General features: G+C 48.5%; 1 protein-coding gene across 1 annotated transcript; it reads left to right on the top strand.

Moving 5' to 3' along the window:
* The first annotated feature begins 748 nt into the window (after positions 1-748).
* LOC131403949 (tubby-related protein 4-like) lies at positions 749-22,803 on the top strand. The gene is given in 11 exon segments (XM_058538140.1): positions 749-1,078; positions 1,982-2,288; positions 9,057-9,199; positions 9,582-9,730; positions 13,048-13,192; positions 14,414-14,507; positions 17,654-17,797; positions 20,206-20,399; positions 20,461-20,839; positions 20,842-20,933; positions 22,643-22,803. Coding segments are annotated over 11 exon segments (2,094 nt in total). The 3' UTR covers positions 22,760-22,803.
* The last annotated feature ends 559 nt before the right edge of the window (positions 22,804-23,362 follow it).

Below are 23,362 nucleotides of genomic sequence, written 5' to 3'. Positions count from 1 at the left end.
TTTCCAGATAGCTTTCTCCTTTCTTTCTGCCCCATCAGCTCGAGGATGGCTGAGAATAACAGTGACTTAATATCTATGGGTTATAACTGGTGATAGGTCCCAGAGCACTTGACGTCTTTCATCTCCTTTAGTCCTCACAGCTCCCATTTTGCTCATGAGAAAGTAGGAGACTTCCAAGGGTTACATCATAGTTCCCAGGTCACATAGCTCATGACCCCAAATCCAGTGATGGTTTGACTCTAAAATGCTCCCTGTCGGGACAAAAGGGAAGAGCCGTCTGGTCTGCCTCCTCCCCACCTCCCCAAGCCATGGGAATACCTACCACCAGTTACTTGGGGTTCCAGATAGCAGAGCTTCAGTAAGGAATATGCAGTACAGTCCCCCAGGCTGATTGCATCTCCTGGGAGAAACGTCATAAGAGCTAAGTTAGGTTTTATGGCACCAAATTAAATGAGATAATACGTGTAAAAGAACTTTGTAAAACTTTTCCAGTGCTTTGTGCTGTGGCCTGGGGATCTAACTGCTTTTCAATGGAAATACTGAATTTTTGTAATATGGTATTTAACATCCTCTCTTGTGCTTTTTAAAACCAATATCCTCATGAACTATCAGGTCACTTGAATTGGCTTGACACAAGCGTGCATGATCTTTGCTTACAAGAGCAACAGCTTAAGCGTAGTCTCCCTTCACTTCTTGGCAGCGCCCCATCATCTCCATCTGCTGGGGACACCGGGACTCGTGGCTGCTGATGGCATCAGGACCAGCCCTGTACGTGGTCCGTGTGGAGCACCGCGTGTCCGGCCTGCAGCTGCTGTGCCAGCAGGCCATTGCCAGCGCCCTGCGAGAGGACAAGGACGTCAGCAAGCTGACCCCGCCCCCCCGCCTCTGCTCCCACCTCCCCACTGCCTTCATCCCCACCATCAAGGTGAAGCCCTTCCACTCACCTTCTCCTCCTTCCTCACTCGTGCTGGCTGCCTGTTCCCGAAGGCTCGCCAAGAGGAGGGCCGAGACAAGGAACACAGGCGAGAGTCCCAGAGCAGGAGCACAGAAGTCACGTCTGCTCCTCTGCAAGATGAAGGTGTGCGGCTCCGCAAAGTCCCACCTCGGTCTCCCACGCGCGCAGTCTGTCCCTAGCATCACCCTTAGTGTCCACAAGAGAGTCACCTTGTGTGATAGGCATTAGCTTTCTCATGGCAGAGGCAGTATCCCGAGCGTGGCTGCCGTTGTCGTCCTGATGATCAGTCTGCCTTGTTCAGTCCTGACTCCTTGGCAGATGCTGCCGTTATCCCCTCTTGAGAAAGCAGGAAACGCGTTCTTAGAAGTGAGGGACTTGCTCTGTGGCTCGTTAGGGGAACGGTCAGGATGGGACCCTGTCAATCTTGGGGCCTGCTCTCCTCATCACTGTGCGGAGGGGCGGCCCTCACCCAGCCCTCGCTGTCAGCGTCCTCTATGCTGACTGGAGCTTGAGAACTGGTCTGTCGCTATGGTGGTATGTGGACTGGACCTGCCTGTGGCTGTTCCAGTGTGGGTTCCCCGTTCCCTCTGGCCCTCCGCACGTAGGTTGCTTCCTGTGTTCTCTTTTTTGTTTTCTGTCTCTGCTTCTAAGTATCAGATTGACTTCTTGGTTAATTTTTTCCTAAAACATCTGAGTTTTAGAATCTGTTGTGATATTTTCTTCAAGTTGCTTTACACTCTTGGTTCCACACCAGTGATTCTGGACCCTGGCTGCTCGTTAAAATCGCCTGGGGAGTTTTTAGAACACACACGTGCCCAGGCTCACCCCCACAAGATTCCAGTTCCATCGTCTGTGGTGGGATCCGGGCTGAGGTCTCTGAAAGCTGCCAGGAGGTTGTGACGTGCGTCCAGAGTTGGGAGTCATTGTCCCGCACCGCAGAGTTAACCCTCCCCGAGCCGCCAGCCAGTGCTCCGCCAGGGTAATCAGTGATGTGCACGCTCTTTTCTCTCCACGTCCTGCCTCCAGCCCCCGATTCCGGACCATGACAACACGCGCGACTTTGTCAGCTGCCCCTCGGCCGGCAACGAGCGTCTGCGCCGCACCGTGAAGCGCACAGAGCGCGGCCCGGAGGTGGGCGGCCCGTGCCACGCGCTCTGCCTGGAGCACCCGGGCGGGCTCGTGCGCGTCCTCGAGGGGCGGCGCGTCAGCCAGCTGCGCCGGAGCTCGTCATCACGGACCCGCGCTCAGACAGCAACGCAGGGGGGCGCCTCGCCAGGCACTGCAGACCCCTCTCGGGGGGTGCGGACTGGTATTCCTGACTGCCCACGCACAGGTAACGCCTATCTGTGAACGTTTGGCTAGCGTGGAACATCCCTGAAGCTACTCCGTTTCCAAAATCCTGCTGAAGTTACCGATTCCCTAAGTGGACGGGTTTTTAAGAGCGCTCCTGAGGCTCCGTGTGGCTGGGGCTGTGGGGGGAGGAGACATCGGCTGTCATCAAGGGGAGGCTGGCACGGGTCTTTTGGGAATGGCAGCCTCCTCTTTCAGTTATTTGTCAGGTATCCACTGAGGGCCTGAATGTGCTGTTGAGACCATCAAAACAGTAGTGAGATGCCGTCGCTGCCCCCCAGAGCGAGTGACAGGATTAAACGCTTCAGACCTTCAGCCTGCTCCTCAGCCTCCTGCTGGGATCCTGCTTCTGCGCTCGCTAAGCCACCCTTAGCTGCTTTTTAGCTGATGACCAAGGAGACTTTCTTGCTGGTCCGTAAAGATTTCGCATGACAGTCACTCCCTCCTTCTAAAGACTCTCCTATGCCAATCTTCATGACTCCGTTGCCGTATTCAGGGGGCTCACTGCACACCTCTCTCTGGGACCCTAGAGTGTGAGCCTCCAGGGAAGGGACTTTGCTCTTTTTGTTTGTAGTCACAGTCGAGGCCTGTGGCCTCTGTCAGCAGTACCTGCCAGCTCAAACGTTCCCCCGCCTCCCTGTGAAATCTTGCCGGTCACCTAGAGCAGAGCGAGCAGCTGTCCCCTCTGTGCCCATCGCCCCTCAGTCAGTTGAGCTGCTGGTATCCCTCGGGGCACACAGTCCCTGAATCCTGAGGGCCCGGAGGGAGGGAACTGAGTCATCTTTGTACCCCCAGTGCCTGGTAAGCGCCTGACCGTGGGACAATGTGGGTTGAATTAGATTTGTTTTCATTAGTTCATACTTGTTCTCTCCACTTCCCATCTCCTGTTCCCTCTCCCGCCCGTTAGACTGGCCTCTGCCCCCATTCTGTCCCTGAAGCCGCTGCGCCGTGTAGCATCACCAGTTAGCCGAGTGTCACGTGCAATGGGCTTTTTCAACCTTGGCCTCAATTGCCCACCTCAGTATTTTACAGTCGATCCACTTGCTGTCTGCTTTTCTTTATTGGAATGCTCCGCATCTGTAGCAACATTCTGCTGTCAGTGTTACCGTGTAAAATTGAAAGCAGTGAAACTATACTTTAAAAATTGGATATTAGTCAGTTATTTCGTCTTTTGAGTCATGTGATGACCTGGGACCAAGAGCAGGGAGAGCGAGAAGAATTGGAGGCTGGTAGGGAGGCAGGTGGAAAGGAGGGAGAGGGAAGATTCAGAAGGAAGGAAGGCAAAGTGAGAGAAGCCAGAGAGCAGTGCACGTGAACTTAGAAGGAAGTTGCAGTTTCAGGGGAAGAGAGAAGACAGGAGCCATGGCGGTTAGAGATGACTGATGGGGGGACTTGGGAAAGGTCCTGAACCTGAGGGCGCATCGCCGGTTCTCAGCGGGGTCATTGTCTCTAAGGTTCCTCCCGTGTATGCAGTTTTATAAAACCTATGCTCGGATTCAGTGTTGACGGGAAGTTATGTGAAGAGCTTGCTTCTGTTCCCCCGCTCCGGTGCGTCAATTTCCCACTGAAGAACAGGACAGAAGCAGCGGGGGCTGTGCTGTAGGGACAAGGCTGCAGCCTCCTAAGACCTTGCTTGTGTGGACCTGACCTGAGCGTCCCAGCCTGCTTCTCCGTAGTGGTCACATTTGTCAGCTCCTCCCAACACAGGCTGGCCCGGTTGCTAACAGGCCTGTGGAGAAGGAGGTGTTGTGTTTTTATAATGAAAAGGCTGTAAAGCAAAGCAGATAGGCGGGACGTATTGAGTGCCTGCCTTGTACACGGTCCTCGGGTCTCCTGTGGTTGTGAAGCAGTGCCGGGGCATCTCTGCTTTCAGGGAGTTCATGATCCCTTTTGGGTGAAAGACAACTTAACACTTGAAAATTTCAATAAAAAAGTCAAGATTTAAATACCTCGAGACAAAAATAGACGATGTGTCACAAGGCAGAACATGACTAATTTCCAACCGAGTGGTAGACGTAACCTGGTTCAGAGAGGAGAGGGTTCCTGACTTTGAGAAGCCAGGACTTGCTCATCGTGAGAAGCTGATGAACTCTCTCAGTCCTCCATGTCGTCGTTTCTCAGATGTGGTCCATGGGCCACCTTCCCGCAGATCGCCTGGGATACTTACTTGAATCCAGGTTCCTAGGCCTGCCCCTTAGATTGGTTCAGCACGTTGGAGACGACGCCTAGAAATCTGCAACTTAGTGGAGGCCCCAGGGGATTGCTATGCTCTGAAGTTTTTGATCCCCTGTTGTAAATGTCCCCCAAGTAACTTAACAAATGTGTTTCTCAGAATTACCAGTGTGCGTTTTATAATACATAGCATGAATCCCAATAATTTTTGTTTAGCAAAAGTTCACAAATTTTCCAAAGGAAATCTTTAGTCAGAGCTTGCTATGGACTGAATTGTGTCCCCCCCCCAAATTCACATGTTAAAACGCCAATCCACAATGTGACTGTATTTGGAGATAGAGCTTTTAAGGAAGGTAGGGTCCCAATGGGATAGGATTGATGGCCTTATAAGAAAAGGAAGAGGGAGGGGCTGGCCCGGTGGCGCAAGCGGTTAAGTGCGCGCGCTCCGCTGCGGCGGCCCGGAGTTCGCTGGTTCGGATCCCGGGCGCGCACCGATGCACTGCTTGGTAAGCCATGCTGTGGCGGCGTCCCATATAAAGTGGAGGAAGATGGGCACAGATGTTAGCCCAGGGCTGTCTTCCTCAGCAAAAAAGGAGGAGGATTGGCGGATGTTAGCTCAGGGCTGATCTCCTCACAAAAAAAAAAAAAAAAAAAGGAAGAGGGAGAGCTCTCTCTCGACACGCACGCGTACACTGGGGAAAGGCCACGTGAGCACACAGCAAGGTGTGCATCCACAAGCCGAGACCCCAGCCAGGCTGGCACTCTGACCTTGGGGCCTGTCAGCCTCTATTATCGCGTGAGCCAACTCCTTATGATCTCTTTCTCTTTTTCTGTATGTGTGTGTATATGTATTTGCCTCCTATTGGTTCTGTTTCTCTGGAGAACCCTGACTAACACAGATTTTAGTACTAAGAAGTGGGGAACTGCTGTAACAAATACCTATAATGTGGAAGCAGCTTTGAAACTGGGTCATGGGTTGAGGCTGGAAGGGTTTTGAGGTACACATTAGAAATATGGATATTAGGGCCATGTCTGGTGAGGTCTCAGACAGAAATGAGGAACATGTTATTGGAAACTGGAGGAAGGCGATCCTTGTCGTAAAGTGGCACAGAACTTGGCTGAACTGTGTTCTAGTGTTTTGTGGAAGATAAAACTTGCAAGCAAATGAAATTGGATATTTGAGAGATTTCTAAGTAGTTTTGGAGGATTGGCTTGGTTCCTCCTAACTGCTTATAGTAAAATGAGAGAGGAGAGAGACACACTGAAGAAGGAATTGTTAAGCAAAAAGGAACCAGAACTTGGAGATTTGGAAAGTTCTCAGCCTGTCCATACGGGCTGAGACGAAGGAAGGCTGTTGACTTCCTGGATTTGACAGGACGGGATGATGGAGCTGGTCGGATAGGAACATGCACTATTCTTCAAGAGGGAAAAATGACCCCAAAAGCGATTCAGAGGTCATCAGGGCCACTGCCTCAATTTTAGCAGGCCAGACAGCCTCCACCCGGAGACTTGAGGACAAGACCCCAGCCCCGCAGAGCCGTGGGGACCCTCACCTCGAGCTGTGTGGTGACACTGCCACCCCAGTGGGCCTGGAGGGCAGAGTATTGAACCAAAGAGGGTTATTCTCAAGCCTTAAGGTCTAGAAATTCGCCTTACTAGGCTTTGGACTTGCCTGGGGCCCTTCCTTCTCTCCTGTGTCTCCCTTTGGGATGAGAATGTCACCCTGTGCCTGGCCCGCTGCCGTCTTGTGTGTTTTGGAAGCACGTAACTTGTCTGGTTTCACAGGTTCACGGCTGGAAGGGAGTTTTGCCTCAGTGTGAGTCGTATCTTGGCTCTCACCCATTTCTGATTCAGGTGATATTTAGATGAGACTCTGGATTTTAGACATTAGTGTTAATGCTGGAGTGAGTTAAGACTTTTGGGAGTGTTGGGATGGAATGAATGTATTTTGCGTGGGAGAAGGATATGAATAAGGGGGCAACCAGGGGCGGAATGTATGGACTGAATTGTGTCCATCCCACAAGTTCATATGGTGAAGCTCTAACCCCCATGTGACTGTATTTGGAGACAGGGCTTTTAGGGGGTGATTATGGTTAAATGAAGCTGTAAGGGTGGGATCCTAATCCAGTAGGATTGGTGGCTTTGTAAGAGGAGGAAGAGAGATCTCCCTGCATACACACACACACACACACACACACACACACACACACACGCTGAGGAAAGCCCACGTGAGGACACAGTGAGAGGGTGGCCGTCTGCAGGCCAGGAGGACAGCCCTCACCAGAATCTGGCATGCTGGCACCCTGATCTCGGACTTCCAGCCTCCCAAACTGTGAGAAATAAATTTCTCTTGTTTAAGCCACCTGGTCTGTGGTATTTTGTTATGGTAGCCCAAGCAGACTAAGACAGAACTTTTATTTAAAAGCTTTGAAACTGTGCTTAAAGATTTTTTTAAAATTCTAAAAAGATACCTGATTTGGGCTGTGTGTTTTGAAAAGGCCTCAACCCAGATGAAATAAGCATATTCTTGCAAACTGACAAAACTGGGATGTGAAGCCCCAAACAGTACAGTTCAGCCTTCTGTTCTCAAAGAGGAATATCAACTTACATTTATCTACAACTTGTATGTTTCTTCCAGAATTTTCATGATAAATTAATGACAGAATCTCTAGAAATAAGAGGTACAGATGTCCATCACCCCCAGGCTCCCTGGGTCTTACTCTGACGTGCTGCACTGAATTTCTAGTTGTTGACGACAGGGAGCAGAGTGATGAGCCTCCAAGTGTGTAACTGTAACACTGAACAAGCAGGACTTGGGGCTTGTCTCAGAAAGCAACTCCCTTCTTCTCACGCCGCCCCCTTTAAGTCCGTTCTATGGGGAAGTCCTTCTGCTCCTGGGCAAGTGGTTCTCAGCCCTGGCTGCTCATGGGAATCACCGGGGAGCCTTAAAAATCGGCAGTGCCCGCGTCCACTCCCAGGATCCTGCTGCAGTTAGTCTGGGGTGCAGCCAGGCAGCAGGGAGAGACCTCGTTTTTCTTTCAGGAAGTATTTATCCAGTCTCTGCGTTGTTCTGGTCTCTAGAGTTACAGCAGGAGGCGAGACAGGCAACTCTCCTTCCACTAGTTGGGGAGACAGACAATAAAATAAAAGTGGTTATGAATGCTTATGCCCCCCTAAATTCGTATGTTGTAATCCTGATGCCCAGTGTGATGGAATTAGGAGGTGGGGCCTTTGGAGGTGATTAGGTTATGAGGACGGAGCCTTTATAATCATGAGATTATTGCCTTATAAAAGTGGCTCCAGAAAGTAGCCCCTTCTGCCATGTGAGGACACAGCAAGAAGTCAGCCGTCTGCAACCCCAAAGAGGGCCGTGACCAGAACCCCACCATGCGGGCACCCTGATCCCGGAATTCCAGCCTCCCCACTGTGAGACGTAAATTTCTATTGTTTATAAGCCATCCAGTCTGTGGTATTTTGGTATAGCAGCCCACGCAGACTAAGACGTGAGTAAAGGAAAAAAGCAAAGGGTATGACATCCAGCAATTACAAAACCCCGGCATCAGCAAGTCAATCAGATGTTGAGTGGACAATACATTACTGAATTTCCTCAGGTCGGTGAACTGGCTCTGTGCTCATGAACACAGAGGAAGCGTTCTGTGGGCTTATATGCATTTTGGAATCGTGGCCAAACTTCCTTTGATCTAGGGCTCCTAAGTTAAATAATGTAAAGCACTGCTTGGGCCGTGTGAATTAAGCCTTTTTATTTGATGGAACTCAGATGCACACCACTCCAGCTTGCTGGATTCACGAGTCGTGCCTTCTGATTCAGGAAGTAGTTGATGAAGAGGCCGATGTAGTAACACTGATCGGGCGTCAGCTAGTCTCCTTCCAAGTAGCACGCCAAGTTGTTCTGCTCTGCCTCCAGGGCCCTCAGAGAGGCCCTGTTCACAGATGTCACCTCCACACAGATGTCACCTCCACGTGTTCAGAAACAGAGATTAGTTTGGATTACAAACTCATTCTTTCAAATGTAAACAGCCCTTTTGAATGGTAAAATCGCTCATAGTCTATAAATTATTTCATTGTGATTGAATGATGCAGCTTTTTTATTGCCTGGCAAGGCTCTTGGAGCCTTGAGGGAATGAGGCTTTTGTCAGCAAAACAAAGTGATTTTGAAGAATGAGGTACTTCCAGTGAGGGCAGACCTGGGGTGGGGCAGAGCAGGGTTTGGGTGGTGAAGGGATGTGAGGGGATGTGAGGCCGTGTGAGGAAGGCAGCAAAGGAGAAGGGGTTTTGAGGAGGATGTTAAACATGGACTTCATCTACTCTGCAGTTTTGTGATCGCCCCGTTGCTGTGTCTGTCGTCTTCTGCCTTGGGGCCTCTAATCTTCTACCTAATGGCCAATTGACAAGGTTGTTTTGAGTGGCTTCCACGCAGGCACCCTCAGGAGAACCCAAAGCTCCCACTGAAAGTCCTGCCACACAGGTCTTCTTCCAGCCGTTGCTCGAAGCAGGCAGGCACCTCTAGCAGGTGGGATAGCCACCCCCCCCCCGGCAAGCATCCTTGTGGCGGTTCCAGGAGACGGTTCTGACACGCCAGACATAAATTTCTCGGAGTCCCTGAAATGGACCCAACTCTGCCAGGTCTTGAGTCCAGAGCAGGCCCAGAACCAACAAGGGCCTTCCCCGGTCCCAGGGCAGAAGCAGGTTCTGGGGGAGTCAGTGAGTCAGCAAGCCCCTTGACCGGCCTGGGTTCCCAGGCTGCCCGTGTGAACCCAGATGGAGCCTGGTGTGTGGTGAGGCACAATAGCGCGGCCGTTTTGTTGCCAGGTTTGGCACAGTAAACAGTGCCAGACTGTTGTACATTCCAGAGGCATTAAAATTCCACGCCCATTTGCTAACCGCAGAAGTAATGGACTACTTTTGCTTAGAAAATATAATGGCATAAAAATGTAAAAGGAAGACAATGCTCTGCTCCTTTCTGTTTCAACCTGTAGACTTCAAACGGCTGCCTATAGGGTCAGGCTGTCCTTAGTTCCTAGTAATGATCGTCGTGAGGGTCTAACTGATGTCACTTCCCTAAAATCTACTGCTTGGTATCTTACCCGATGAAATCTATGGAAACAGCTTGATTTCTACCATGATCGACAGCTGCAACTGCTCAGACTCCAGTGACATCGAACTGAGTGACGACTGGGCTGCCAAGAAATCTCCCAAAATCTCCCGAGCTAGCAAATCACCCAAACTCCCAAGGTAATCTTGGTCTGTAGGGGCGTCCTCCCTTTTTGAGCCTCTGGAGGTGTGTCTGTGTTGTGTCTGCAGCAGAATCCCATTAACGCACACCAGAGGAGCATAGCAAGAGGCAATCCAAGTCTGTCGTCTGGAAGATCTGCCTGTGATAATTATAGCTTTCCTTTACTCTTCCCTTCAGGACAGCAAAAGATCCCCAGGAAGAAGTTTGCTGAACCCTCAGAACTTCTAGGGGTCAGCACTGGTGGTGGGTGGCAGGGGCGGCCGTAGCTTTCTGGCTTACTTGTTTTTATTTCTGGTCTGAGAACAGTAAGACAGAGGTTTTACAGTGTATGTAATGTGTTGAAAGGAATGCCGAATCAAATGCCTTTGATGCTGTAATTGGAAAAAATAGTATTCTAAAAAAAATGTTTGGGGGGCCGGCCCAGTGGCATAGCGGTTAAGTTCATGTGCTCTGCTTTGGCAGCCCGGGGTTCGCAGGTTCGGATCCCGGGCGCAGACCAATGTGCCACTTGTCAAGCCATGCTGTGGTGGCGTCCCATATAAAGTAGAGGAAGATGGGCACAGATGTTAGCCCAGGGTATCTTCCTCAGCAAAAAAATAAAGAAGAGGATTGGCATCAGATGTTAGCTCAGGGCTGATCTTCTTCACAAACACAAAAAAATTTCTATCCTAAGGGTTTGGCCTAAAGAGTGGCAAAAAGCTAAAAGCAGATGGAAGGGCCTGCAGTGTCATAGATAAAAAACCCTGCCTTGCTGGTCCTGACCCTGCCACCGAGGGCTCTGTAACCTCAGAATGTAACGTTGATCCATGACCTAGAGACCAGTTTCCTTGTCTATGAAGTTAAAGGGTGGAGCAGATCTTCACTAAGATCCTTCTAGCTCTAAAATTCTTGATGCTGTGTGAAATGATGGTCTAATGTACGTGCAGATACGTACCTGCCCAGATTGTAAACACATAATGCATTGTGCAGTTGGTAAACCAGTGTATTCACCACCCAGTTGAAGATAAAGAATATTTCCATCATCCCGGAAAGTTCCCTTGTACTTTTTCCCATTCGATACCCACTCCCTAGAGTAACCACTGCTCTAACTTCTGTCAGCATAGATGAGTTTTGCTTCCTCTTGAGCTTCATATAAATGGTGTCAAACCACATGTCCTATTTTCTTATTTGGCTTTTTTTAATCAACATAATGATTGTGAGACTCATTCATGTTGTTGCGTGTATCAACAGTTTTTCTTTTTTGCTCTGTGGAATTCCATTGTAATGAATATACTACAATTTGTTTATTCCGTTTACCAATTGAATGTTTGGTAGTTTCCAGTTTGGGGCTATCATGAATAAAACCATTGTAGACATTCTTCTACAAGACTTTCTATGGATGTATGCACTCGTTTATCTCAGGTATATGCTTAGGAGTGTGTTGTAGGGCCACGGGGTAGACGTATGTTCAACTTTATTGGAAACTGCCAAACAGTATTCCAAGGTGCCTGTCGTACCATTTTAAATTCCCACCAGCAGTATATGAGAGTTCTAGCTGCTTCCATCTTCACCTACAGAGTATTGTCATTTTTTAAAAATAATTTTATCCATTCTGGTAGGTGTATAGTGGTATCTCATGGTAGTTTAATCCTAATATCTTCAATGATTGATGATGCTAAGCAGCTTTTTATGTTTATTGGCCATTTGGATATCTTCTTTTGTGAAGTGTCTGTTCAAGTCTTTTGCACCTTTTTTTTTGTGAGGAAGACCAGCCCTGAGCTAACATCCGATGCCAATCTTCCTCTTTTTGCTGAGGAAGATTGGGCCTGGGCTAACATCCATGCCCATCTTCCTCTACTTCATATGGGACACCGCCACAGCATGGCTTGATAAGCAATGGGTCGGTCCACACCTGGGATCCAAACCTTTGAACCCCGGGCCACCAAAGCGGAGCACGTGAACTTAACCACTACACCACTGGGCCAGCCCCTTGCCCATTTTTTATTGAGTTGTTTTTCTCTTATTTAGAGTTGTAGGAGTTTTCATGTATTCTGGCTATGAGTCCTTTAGCAGATATATGGATTGCTGTATAGTCTAATGTGAATTTCTTCTTTTATGATTAGCACTTTTCGTGTGCTGTTTAGGAAATGCTTTTGTCCTGTTTTGTCTACCCTAAGATCATGAGACATTCTTCTATTCTCTTCTACAAGCTTTATAGTTTTAGCCTTCACACTTAAATCTCAGATTAATTTACACCTCAGATTAATTTTTGTGTATAGTCTGAGTTAGGGGTAAACGTTCATTTTTTTCCCATATAGATATCCAGATATCCAGCAATCTGTTCGATTTATTTTTTTCATCTTTATTCTAGGCTTGTTAAAATTACAAATAAAATTATGAACTTTTCTACACTTCTACAGTGTTTTGGCTTTTCCCATTGCTTAAGGAGAAGAGGCCATTTAATACATAAGCAACCAAATCTTTCACCTGTAAATGTCCCTGGAAAGCTCCCGGATGTTGCGGTCTCTGGAGCTGGTCCTCTTTCCTTCCGTCTTTCTCAGTGTTGAGTGCCCCTACGCAGCAGCCAGGCCAGTTGTCCTCGCTCAGAGCTTTAACCAGCTCGGTCCCCCTGTCCTCCCACACTTTGGGAGCCCTAGGTGTCTTATCAAGCTCTCAAGCAGTATCTGTGAGGCTTAATGCTTTTCTTTCAGGGAATGTCATCAACCTTACCATATTCACTTTTATAACACTCTCTTTGGGGTAGACTGCCGTTAAACACATGTGTCCCCATGTTATAAACAAAGGAACTGAGGAACAGAGATATAACATAGGATCAAAAGGCAGCAGAAAAACTTAGATCCACTGATCTGATGTCAATATTGCAGGGGGGAGATGCTAGGTAAGTCTGTTGAAATCCCAGCACTGTGTTAGGAACTGTAACGCCATTGTGGACTTAGGTGAGAAACGCCTCTTCCACCCGCCACTTTCCTCAGGACGAATTTTGCGACCCCTGGCAGAAGACATGTGGACGATTCCAAACTTACTATTAGTCAGTAGAAAGTTTTCAGTAGAAAGTTAATTCTCTGAGGTTCTTTACAAATGAATCACTCGATTGAACCTCACTATATTGTTGAATATATATTATTCGATATGCAGTTCTGTCCTTCTTTCCTCGTGTTCATAAGGCAGAAGCAGGCGGGCGGGGCCTGGGTAAATTAAGGGACGTGGTCCCTGGGAGTGGCACATCCACCGTGACTGGTGGACAGTGAAGGGAGTGCCAGGAGTGCAGGCGCTGCCCCCACCGGGGCGCCTGACCCTCGGGGCCTTGCCTCCGCAGGATCAACATTGAGGCTCGGAAGTCCCCCAAGCTGTCCCGGGAGGCACAGGAGATCTCCAGGTCTCCACGGTTGCCGATGCGCAAGCCCTCCATTGGCTCGCCCAGCCTGACGCGAAGAGAGTTTCCCTTTGAAGACATCACTCAGGTAGTGTCGGCTTTCGGGTGGTCCCCCAATCCAACGCTCCGCTCCCCTCCTCAGTGTGTGCCTGATGGCCGCTGAACCCTCGGTCCCCCCTCTCCGTGCCTGTCACTGCAGTTGCAGACACGGGCGTAGAGAACCAGAGCCTGTCTGCCCTCCTCCATGCCCCGTCACCTCCACATCCCGAGGGGCCTTCTTCCCACCTCGGGCATCCCCCTGTTGCCACAGGAATCTCCTCACAGGTAGCTCTGGTTGAGACACAGCCACACTTCTCACCTCTGCTCCCTCAAGCCGCTTCTGACCCTTCAGTGACTCCAGTGTCGGCAGGAGCCAATCCCTGGTCACAGCCCCACTGCCTGGCCTGGCCTGTCTTTCCCTCCTGTCCTCCTCGACACCCCCTCCTCTCCAGGTGCCAGAGCCACACTGTTGACTCACCTCTTCCCGCCTTTGTGCCTTTGCCCTGCCTGGGTAACCCGCTCCATCTCCTCACCCTCCTTTCTGCCCACGTGCTTCCAGATAGAACTTCCCCTCTGTCGTGAAGGCTTCCTCCCCTGGCTCAGCCACAGTAATCCCAGAGCATCTTGTTTGTAACTCCCTTAGGACATTTCTCAGTCACTTCCTTGTATATAAATAATTACAGGCCTTCTCTCCTCCATTAGGTTCTAAGCTCTTTGAGGAGCTGTATTTTATTCATCTTTATTATTGCCCTTCCACACACACACACACACTCATGCATGATTTGGGCATAGTGATAACTTCTTAAATTTTTAAAAATTTGATTGAATAAGAAACAGATAATTGGGTAGTTTTGGGATATACTGGTATCAGTGCAGCTGATGTTTCCAGGAGAAATATCAAGGATGAAAATGGGTTCAGAGCCAGGTGCTCTCTCTGGTTCAGTGACTGGGAGGAAGGAGAGGTAAAGAAAAAAGTGCCCAAATCACTTTTGTGCCTTTTTAACCTACACACATGTGGACACACCGGGACACACCCGCCCCCACTCCCAACCTGAGAATGACAGCTCGCTGAGCCACCACTTGCAAATGGGTGCCTGACATGCTGTAGGCAGCTACTGGTCTTAAAAACAGTGGAATGACAGAGAGTGAATATTTCTGGCAGTGCCCACGTGTGGCTTTTTAAGCAAAAAGTGTTAACGTCCTTACTTCTTGAGTGATCAATAGAAAATATGGAAATAGATTGTGATTTTTCTCCTTTTTTTTCCCACAGCACAACTATCTTGCTCAGGTCATGTCTAATATCTGGGGAACCAAATTTAAGATTGTGGGCTTGGCTGCTTTCCTGCCAACCAACCTCGGTGCAGGTAAAAACTGCGTCCTGTTCTCTTCCCACTGTCCCGGTTGGAACTCAGGCTGAATAAGCAATTTCAACCTTTGGTGGCCTAATGTAGAAAATGCGCTCTTATGACACCAAAAGATGAGCATGTATTTTACCTCCAAAGTTTGACTGTAGCCACTCTGATTTCACAAAAATTAGAATTATCACTCAAATTCTTTTTTTTTTTTTTTTTTTTGTGAGGAGATCAGCCCTGAGCTAACATCCGCCAATCCTCCTCTTTTTTTTTTTTTTGCTGAGGAAGACGGCCCTGGGCTAACATCTGTGCCTATCTTCCTCCACTTTATATGGGACGCCGCCACAGCATGGCTTACCAAGCAGTGCGTCGGTGCGCGCCCGGGATCCGAACCAGCGAACCCCGGGCCGCCGCAGCGGAGCGCGCGCACTTAACCGCTTGCGCCACCGGGCCGGCCCCTCAAATTCTTTTTTTGCCACTGGTGTTTTCGTTTTTTTATACAAGCCCTGACTTACAAAAATGACAAAATAGCCAAAATCTCTATCAAAGCTCTTATAGGCTTCTGGTTACTTTGATTTCTGGTCTTTTACTGTGGACAGATTTTGGTACCAGTGTTTTTAGGTTCTTGAGTCAGAAGAAACTCCTGAAGAAAGTCAAGAAGAAAGTGTTCAAGACCTTAAGAAGAAGTTGGCTGACTGTTAGTACAGTTCTTAGTGGTAAATCTTTTTGGATTTCATTTCTAAGTACCAGATAAATATCCTCTCCATGAGAAGTTTGAGACATCGAGGAAAATGGAACCCAGGGAGAACCAGGCTGGGCAGAACCCAGAATTTGCCTTCTCTTTTGTATCTGCTTGAATGACTGACGTGTCATATTTACTAGGGGACCGTGAAGGAGTGAAATGACAGAAGGTCCTTTTCAAAGCAGCTTCATCCTAATGGCCACATCTCTGTGTGGGCTAAGGGCCTGTGTTGTCCCCCACCTTGCTACATTGCCTGATCATCTAACACGCACACGTCTCTCTAGAAGGCCAGCTTAGCCAGTGGGGTTCACCGATGGCTGGTGGCCCCATCTTGAATGTGGTCTGTGTAACCTACCAAAAATAGTTTTTGAAAAATTCTGGATCTGCCCATTAGAGTTGTTTCAGACACAGTTAGATCTTTTAAAACAAATAGTTCTTGCAAAGCAGATGTTAAAAAGACCTGTTGCTGTGTATGCATCTTCAGAGACATTAAATGGTGCTGCATTTGGATTTTTCATTTTGAGGTTTCTCAGCTCAAAGGAAAAAAAGAATAAAAGTAAAACATAAAACTGACTTAGAAAATAACAATAGACAATCCATTCACATAATGGAAAGAAATCTCTCATGTTTTCAACAGCCGGGAAACCCTCTCATGACCACAAAAGCCTGCTCTTCAGTAATTCAGCAGCACCCTCATGATATGTATGGTGATTCTAATAACCACTGTGTGAGAGGCATGGTTACCCCACACCTGTAATCTGAGAATTTAGCCATCTGCCTACAGCAAATGTTGACAAAAGGAATGGACGTGCACCTATGCTCAACGGGTCTTCTCATTCTGCCCTTAGTTCTTGGATGTTGAGTGGATCCATAAAGAAGTCAAGGAGGACCTTAAGATGGGAGGGCCTGTATTAGGAATCTCAGTGCCCAAGACAAAAGCTTGGTGTGTGACTGCGGTGAAATCATTGTCCTAATCGTTGACCTTTTTAAAAAGAGCGTTTTCATTTGTCAAGCTAAAAGAATTTTCCACATGATTCTACTAGAGAGAAGAAATTAACTCTGGGATTCTAGAGGGTTTGTTACATATGGCGCCCTATTAAATAATCTTTGACACTCTGTTAGATTCAAAAAGTGAGTGCTGTTGGATATTTTATATTGAATAATTGGATAATTACATTGAATAATTTGTTTCCTTCAATTAGAATGATCAGGCTCATGAAATTTTTGTGTTTTTAATTTTTTGCATTTCTTAATTTTAAAAATGTGGAATAAATTCAAAATTCAAAAGATTTAAAAGAATATACAGTAAAAATCTTTCTTATCCTCACCCCCAACCACCTAGTTTTTTTCCCTGGAGGCAACTGATATTATTTTTTACATCCCTCCTGAGATTTTTAATTTTACATCCTTTTGTCGATCTGAACGACAAAGAATAGCACTTTAATGCATTAATTCTTAAGCTATATGGAACCATCCAGAATTTTTGAGACAAAATTCAAACTCTCTTTTGTGGGCAAGAGAGAGGAAAACATGAATAAGACCTGTAATGACCCCTGGCGTGGAAAAGGCGTCTCAGCCCACTCAAGCCCAAGGAGCAGCCTTACGACGGTGCTTCAGAGCAGAAGGCCTGGAGCTGTGGGAGTGCTGGCCAGTCAGCCACCAGGCTGTGAGGTGACAGCCTCGCAGGTAGAACTTGGCTCATCTTAATAAAAAATAAGAATAGGAATAATTAAAGAACCTCTACATATCTCACAGCAAAGAGTATTAAACATAAGAGAAAGTTGACGGGACAGTTTCATCCTGATTTTAACCTATTGTGAAACTTAAATTCAGATTCATTATTTTTCAACTTGTTTTGTCTTCTCTAAATATTTTAGTTGCAGTCTAGGCCTTCTCTTAAAGGTCCCTGTTAATGAAATTAAATCTTAGCATTTAAAGAAACTGTGTGGAAGTTCTCCGCGATTCTCTATCCTGAGCATGAAACTGGAAGTCAGGAAGCCCAGAATCCAGTCCCGAATACAGCCCGAGTGTCATTGCTGCTCCCCGCGTAGCTGCCCTCCAGTAGCTGCTTGACTGCCCCCTGAGCTTGGCTCTCTGGTTATCACAACTGTTTCCACCAAGTTATCCTGGTGATTGCAAATGGGATTTTTAAAAAATACATTTGTCATAACCCAGCTCATTCTAAAAAGAATTTGTCTAAGATAGGTTTTTAATTCTGGGCTAGACTGAGAATTTGTTGTTCCCGAATCCAGTCCGTGGCCGGGGTGGCCAGTTGTGCGCCAGGGGAGGTGGAGGGCTGATCTCAGAGTCTCCGGCCTTGCCCACGCAGGTCACCCCACATCTCTTCCCATGACTGTTGATGCCTTGGCTCTCCTCTGGCTTGTCTCTATTAACCGTGCTTTCCTCCTCCCACCAGTAATCTATAAAACCAGCCTCCTGCATCTCCAGCCGCGGCAGATGACCATCTATCTCCCAGAGGTCCGGAAGATTTCCATGGAGTATGTTAATTTACCTGTCTTCAACCCGAATGTTGTCAGTGAAGATGAGGATGATTTACCAGGTGTGTTCACACATCAACTGGTTTGTCACGAGCCCTCTGTTAGTGGGTCGCGACGGGGACAGAGTGGTAAGTAGTCAAGAATGCCAACATGTCAGTCCGTGCCTGCTGCCTCGGTTTGGAAAAGGTACAACTTCCTCAGTAAGGTTGGTGGGTGTGGTGGCGTGTCACTGGAGAAAGGTCACCTACTGTCACTGGTTTGGGGAGGAGGGGAGCTACCAGAGCAAGGACGATGAGGTGGCCGTGATGGCTCATGATCACAGAGCACTTCTACCATCTCACTTTATCCTCTCGGTAGTCCTCTTAGTCATATGCCCAGATAGGGAAGTTAACAGGACTCATCAGGACTCAGTCAAGTCAGGACTGAAACCCAGTCTCACTGACCCCAGGCTAGCCCTCATCCTCTCAATCCCTGCTTAGAGAATGGCATCTCCCTGTGGTGCCACAGAGCCCAGTTTCTCAAACCTGCCCCACCTCCGGGGCGGAACATCTCTCTCCTAATGTGCAGAGTGTGTCTCAGTGCATAGAGGCCAGGTCTGAGTTCAAGGTCAAAGCTGGTATAAGTTTTTAAAATCTCAACTTACAAACATTCAGATCCATAGCATCTTAATTTAAGTCTTTTCTACTGGGGGAATCCTATTTTGATTATTAGAATGATTTCTAAGTAGTCCACCAATTATTTATATGTAACTATTCTCAAAAAAGTCCACCTGCAATTTTATAAATATAGAGGCTCCTCTACTTAGAACCAAGCAAGGTTCTGAAAGCCTCTGGCTTCTGAGCCAGAGGAACCGTACACGGCCACTGACTCCTCCTGTATCTTGTCATTCTCAAACGAGGGGCTCTGGACCTCACCGTGGGATGGGGAGGGACACGCGTCCCAACTCGGGCTCTGAACTTGGGGGCGTTGTTGACCTTCCTTCAGCCAGATTTCTGCGTGTAAAATTATTCTACTGTACTTTCTGACAGTAGCCGTCTTTGGTTCTCTGATAGGTATACTTTCTCCTCATGGGTGGAGCAGATGTTCTGGACTAATGGGCGAGGTTTTGCAACCCCATAAACCTGCAGTTTGGTGAAATCTCACACATGAGCTTTATAGCAGCTCTCCTGCTATTTCAGAACCTTGGATTTAGAAGTGGCTTTCACACTTTCCCCTTAGCGCCCTCCGTTCTCCCGGAATGTGGCTAATCTAGCTCTCTCGTGCTCAGCTGTTGCGGCTGTTGTCGTCACTGTCTGTGCTTCCCAGAGAAAGGAGGAATGATTTGTCTCAGGGCTTACACATACTGCTGGTGACGCAACAGAGAGACTCTCCTTCGGCGGGGAAGATGCCTGCCCTCAGTACTCCATACGGAGGAGAGAGCATCTGGAAGAGGGATCTGAACAGGAATCATAGAAAACTTGAGACAGGACCTAGATTCTTGCAGCCAGGGGACAGTCACGTCTCAGTGGAGGACCCCAGGGAAGGGGGATGAGTCTGTCACAGGCACGAAGGGTGGGCTTAGCTTTTGATGGACTACTGGCTTCCCTCTGTAGTTCTGGTGAAAGGTCAGCCAGCCTGTGCAATTTCCTGTTAATGCCTGTTTCCTGCGCACGTGCTCATAGTCACGTGGCACTTAGGTCCAGATGAGCAGACCTCCAGTGCTCTGTGGGCTCTTTAGAAAGGGCAGTACTGAACAGTGGCGCTGAGGCCCTGCGTGTGGTCTGCAGATGATTGCTCAAACGCACACTCCATTAAACTCCTCCTGTGTGCAAATAGGGTGGATTTACAGGGTTTTAATCAGTGTGGCTCTAACTTATATACTGTTTGAAATGCTAAAAAGCAGTAAAGTTAGGAAATGATCCTTCCCCTCATATGCAGATCTGCCAAAGGATTCTTATCATTGGTTTCTCTACTGCATTTGACATGGTTCTATTTACAGAAAATTAATTTACGTACAAATTTCAGCTACACATCTGCCCCACGACACTTCCCACACTAACCAATCCAAAACCCTGGATAAACCTACTCAGAAGCCTAGGCATTGAGTCCTCAGTGGAGTTTCATACTGTACCACTGCCCTCCTCTTGCATAAGAATGGGCCGTTTTATGACCATCATGAGTAAAAAGTGTCCTTAAACATTTATTTGCCATAGTACCATTCAGACACGTGGCACCACACTCAGAAGGTTCAGAAGTATTCATTGAAATGCTCTGACAATGCCCTTAGCTCCAGAGCCCACCGATTGCCAGTGTCCTTCCAGAAACTTCAGAGAAGCTTTGTGTAACTTGAAGGAAGGGTCCAGCTTTCCCCACGCAAAGGCATCTGTTTGTAGGAATTACAGTTTATACGTAAAAGGCCTAGATGAGTTGCTTATTCTGACCCAGTTTCATGGCACTGTTTTGTAAGCAGTTGGTTTTTCTAATCTTCCAGTGACGGGAGCATCTGGCGTGCCTGAGAACAACCCACCGTGTACCGTGAACATCCCCATCACGCCCATGCACAGCTCAGCTCAAGCTACGGCCCCCACACAGAGCATAGGACTGGTGCAGTCCCTGTTGGCCAATCAGAACGTGCAGCTGGACGTCCTGACCAATCAGACCACGGCCGTGGGGGCAGCTGAGCACGCAAGTGACAGTGCCAACCCATACGCAATCTCCAACCGCTACTCCAACCCCGAGCGAGGAGGGAAACGTTCAGGCCATCACAGAGGGCGAGATGAAGAAGGAGGCTCGGACTCGGAGCGACTTGAATTCCCTGATCTCCAGCCCCCGCCTGGGGAGGGAGAAGAAGAAAGAGAAGAGTCAGAAAGACCAGCTGAAGTGGAAGAAGTTGAACAAGAGGAAGGGGTTCCAGGACAGCTCGGAGAGCCAGCCCGGGCTGCGCGTCAGCGGGGACGAGCTGGTGACCCGGAGCCAGGGCGGCCAGACGGGCTGGAAGGGCAAGCGCAGCCTGCGCGCGGCCGGCGAGCCGGAGGAGGCCAAGGGCCGCAGGGCCAGCGAGCGGGAGGACGGCCGGCCGCGCAGCCAGGGCTTCGTGCACGTCATGGCCAACAAGCAGCCGCTGTGGACGAGGCCACGCAGGGGCGCCAGCTGGACTTCGGGGGGCGGGTGACCCAGGAGTCGGCCAAGAACTTCCAGATGGAGCTGGAGGGGCGGCAGGTGAGAGCCTGGCCCGGGGCCACGGCGCGGCTGTCTCATCCTGACGGGCCTCTGGGGGCCTTTAAAGGGGGGGCGGGTATCAGTGCCTTGGCCTTGGGGGGGCGTTTCTCAAAAGGCCGCAGGGGAAATGTGGAAAACAGCTGGTGTCTCTCAGGGCCAAGTGGAGTTGTGATTTTCAGTGTACCCCTTGCTGTCTTGTCTTTATTTGTCATCAGAGTAACACGTGTACTGATTTTTTAAAGTCAAATGCTTCTACAAGACCCGAGAGGACCCCTAACAGGCCCCTGCGTGCTCCCAAACCTCAGCCTCCCCCAGAGGGCGTGCTTCCACCTCTGTTGGCTTTTTTCTGGTATTTGCCACCATATTTGTAAAGAGCAGGGTGTCTACTATTTGGTGATTTTTCAGTTTTCAGCATTGTGTATTGACTTCTTCCTGAGGAACGTGAGGGTTTGTTTTCTTCACCCCCCACCCTCTGACTACACACACGTGAACTTTCTCTACCCCCCTTCCCAGTTGAATCAGTAGTCACTGGTCACCTCCTTATGCCAGTAAGTACCGTTCAGAGCTGAGCCATGTGATATGGTTTAATCACATTTCTTTTTTTATTGGAGAGTGGTTTTTGTCCCCCAGACATAATAATTACCCAGTTTTTGTTTGCTTGCTTATTTGCTAATTTCTCTGTGTATTTATTATTAAGTCATTCGCGGATTCCCTGGCAGAATGCAAGTCCCCTCTTGGTGCAAACACATTGGGTAATTTGTCGGTTCTTCCTGCTCCAACCTGGAACGGTTGCCCCAGCCCTGCTGTGTAGCTACTGTTCTGGAACTACCCTCCTCCACCATCCTGGAATTCCCTTCACTTCTCCTATTTAAATCTCATTTTCATTAATTCACTCAACAAATGTTGATTGAGCACCTGCTGTGTGCCTGGCAATCCTCTGAGCCAGGAGTATGGCCCACAGGCCAGTCCGGCTGCTGCTGCTTTTTATAAATAAAGTTTTATTGGGACACAGCCACGCCCGTCCACTTAAGTATAGTTTACAGCTGCTTTCGCCCTGCAGCAGCAGAGTTAAGCAGTTGTGACAAAGACCGTATGACCTACAAAGGCTAAAATATTATTGGCCCTTTACAGAGAGTTTGCCAGCCCTTACTCTAAGTGCTGAAATTAGATCGATGAGGAAAACAGAAAATCCCTATCCTGATGGAGTTTACAAAAATGGAAGAAAGACAATAAATAAGTGTACATAACATGTTGCATAATAATACATGTCACGTGGTCCCATGAGTACTGAAATGACAAGGGCAAGCAGGCTTGGGAAAGAGGCGGTGGCATTCTGTCCCTCTCTGAGTAGTGACATTGACAGTTGCAGTTGATATTTCTCGTCAGCCCCTTTTAGCCTGTAGATTCTTCTTCCTACTTGTTCTTCCTTTTTCTGTTTCCTGGATGAGGAAGCCCCTTCATTTGACCTGTGGAGCTTTCCATGCCCTGAGGTCTGCTCATTGTCTCCCCACTGCGTTGTTTAACATGTTCCTCCGCTCCTTTATTTCCACCAAACTCGTAGTTAGATCGAGAAGCTTGATCGGAGTCACTTTTGTTGGCATCTCACAGGCCATGCTATCTGCCTCCAACAGGTGCTGCCCAGACCCGGCTGCCCTGTGTCCCGCCTTGTTTGTGCTTTAATGTCTTTGCTTCCCTCCCTCGCCCTCCAGGTGATGCAGTTTGGAAGGATCGACGGCAATGCGTACATCCTGGACTTCCAGTACCCCTTCTCCGCTGTGCAGGCCTTCGCCGTCGCCCTGGCCAACGTGACTCAGCGCCTGAAATGAAGAGACTGCTGTGCGGAGGAGGAGAGGGAGAGGAGCCTTTCCAGAGGGGCCTGATGGAGATGCTCGAAGAGCCCGCCCGGGCCCCAGGGGCTGGGGACCAGAAGACAGGAGCAGAACTGGAAACGTCTGTCGGGCCCGGGGCAGGCGCTGACCTTCAGTTGCTGTCGTTTGTTTGGGCTTTTATTCTCCTTTATTGTCTTTCTTACTTCTTTCTTTTTAAACAAAAACAAAACACAGGAGAGTGGTATTTGGAAGCAAAGGGTGCAAGGCACCTGGTGTTCTTTTAGGAAACGTGGTTGCTGTGGGAATGTCCTCCTGGTGTGCCTGTGTGAGCTGCGGGACGAGGGGCCCTTCAGCAGAAACATGGACTGCCTTCTGGCCTGCTATTCTTTTAGACTAAGGAGTATGCGTGCTTTTCATTCTCCACAATGTCTAGCTTTTATTACTCCTCCAACATCACCACTAGTGTAAAAACAAAAAACTTTTTTAAAAGACACAACCAAAAATCCTGAAGGTACAGGTTCTCTTGGGGGAACAACATTTAGTTCACACATATTCTGTTACTCCCCCAGAGGTGATTTGATTAATGAAGGGTGTTTTGGC

Source organism: Diceros bicornis, unplaced genomic scaffold (genome assembly GCF_020826845.1).
Source record: "Diceros bicornis minor isolate mBicDic1 unplaced genomic scaffold, mDicBic1.mat.cur scaffold_97_ctg1, whole genome shotgun sequence".
Taxonomy (NCBI): domain Eukaryota; kingdom Metazoa; phylum Chordata; class Mammalia; order Perissodactyla; family Rhinocerotidae; genus Diceros; species Diceros bicornis.
This window is presented reverse-complemented; position numbering and strand designations above follow the sequence as displayed.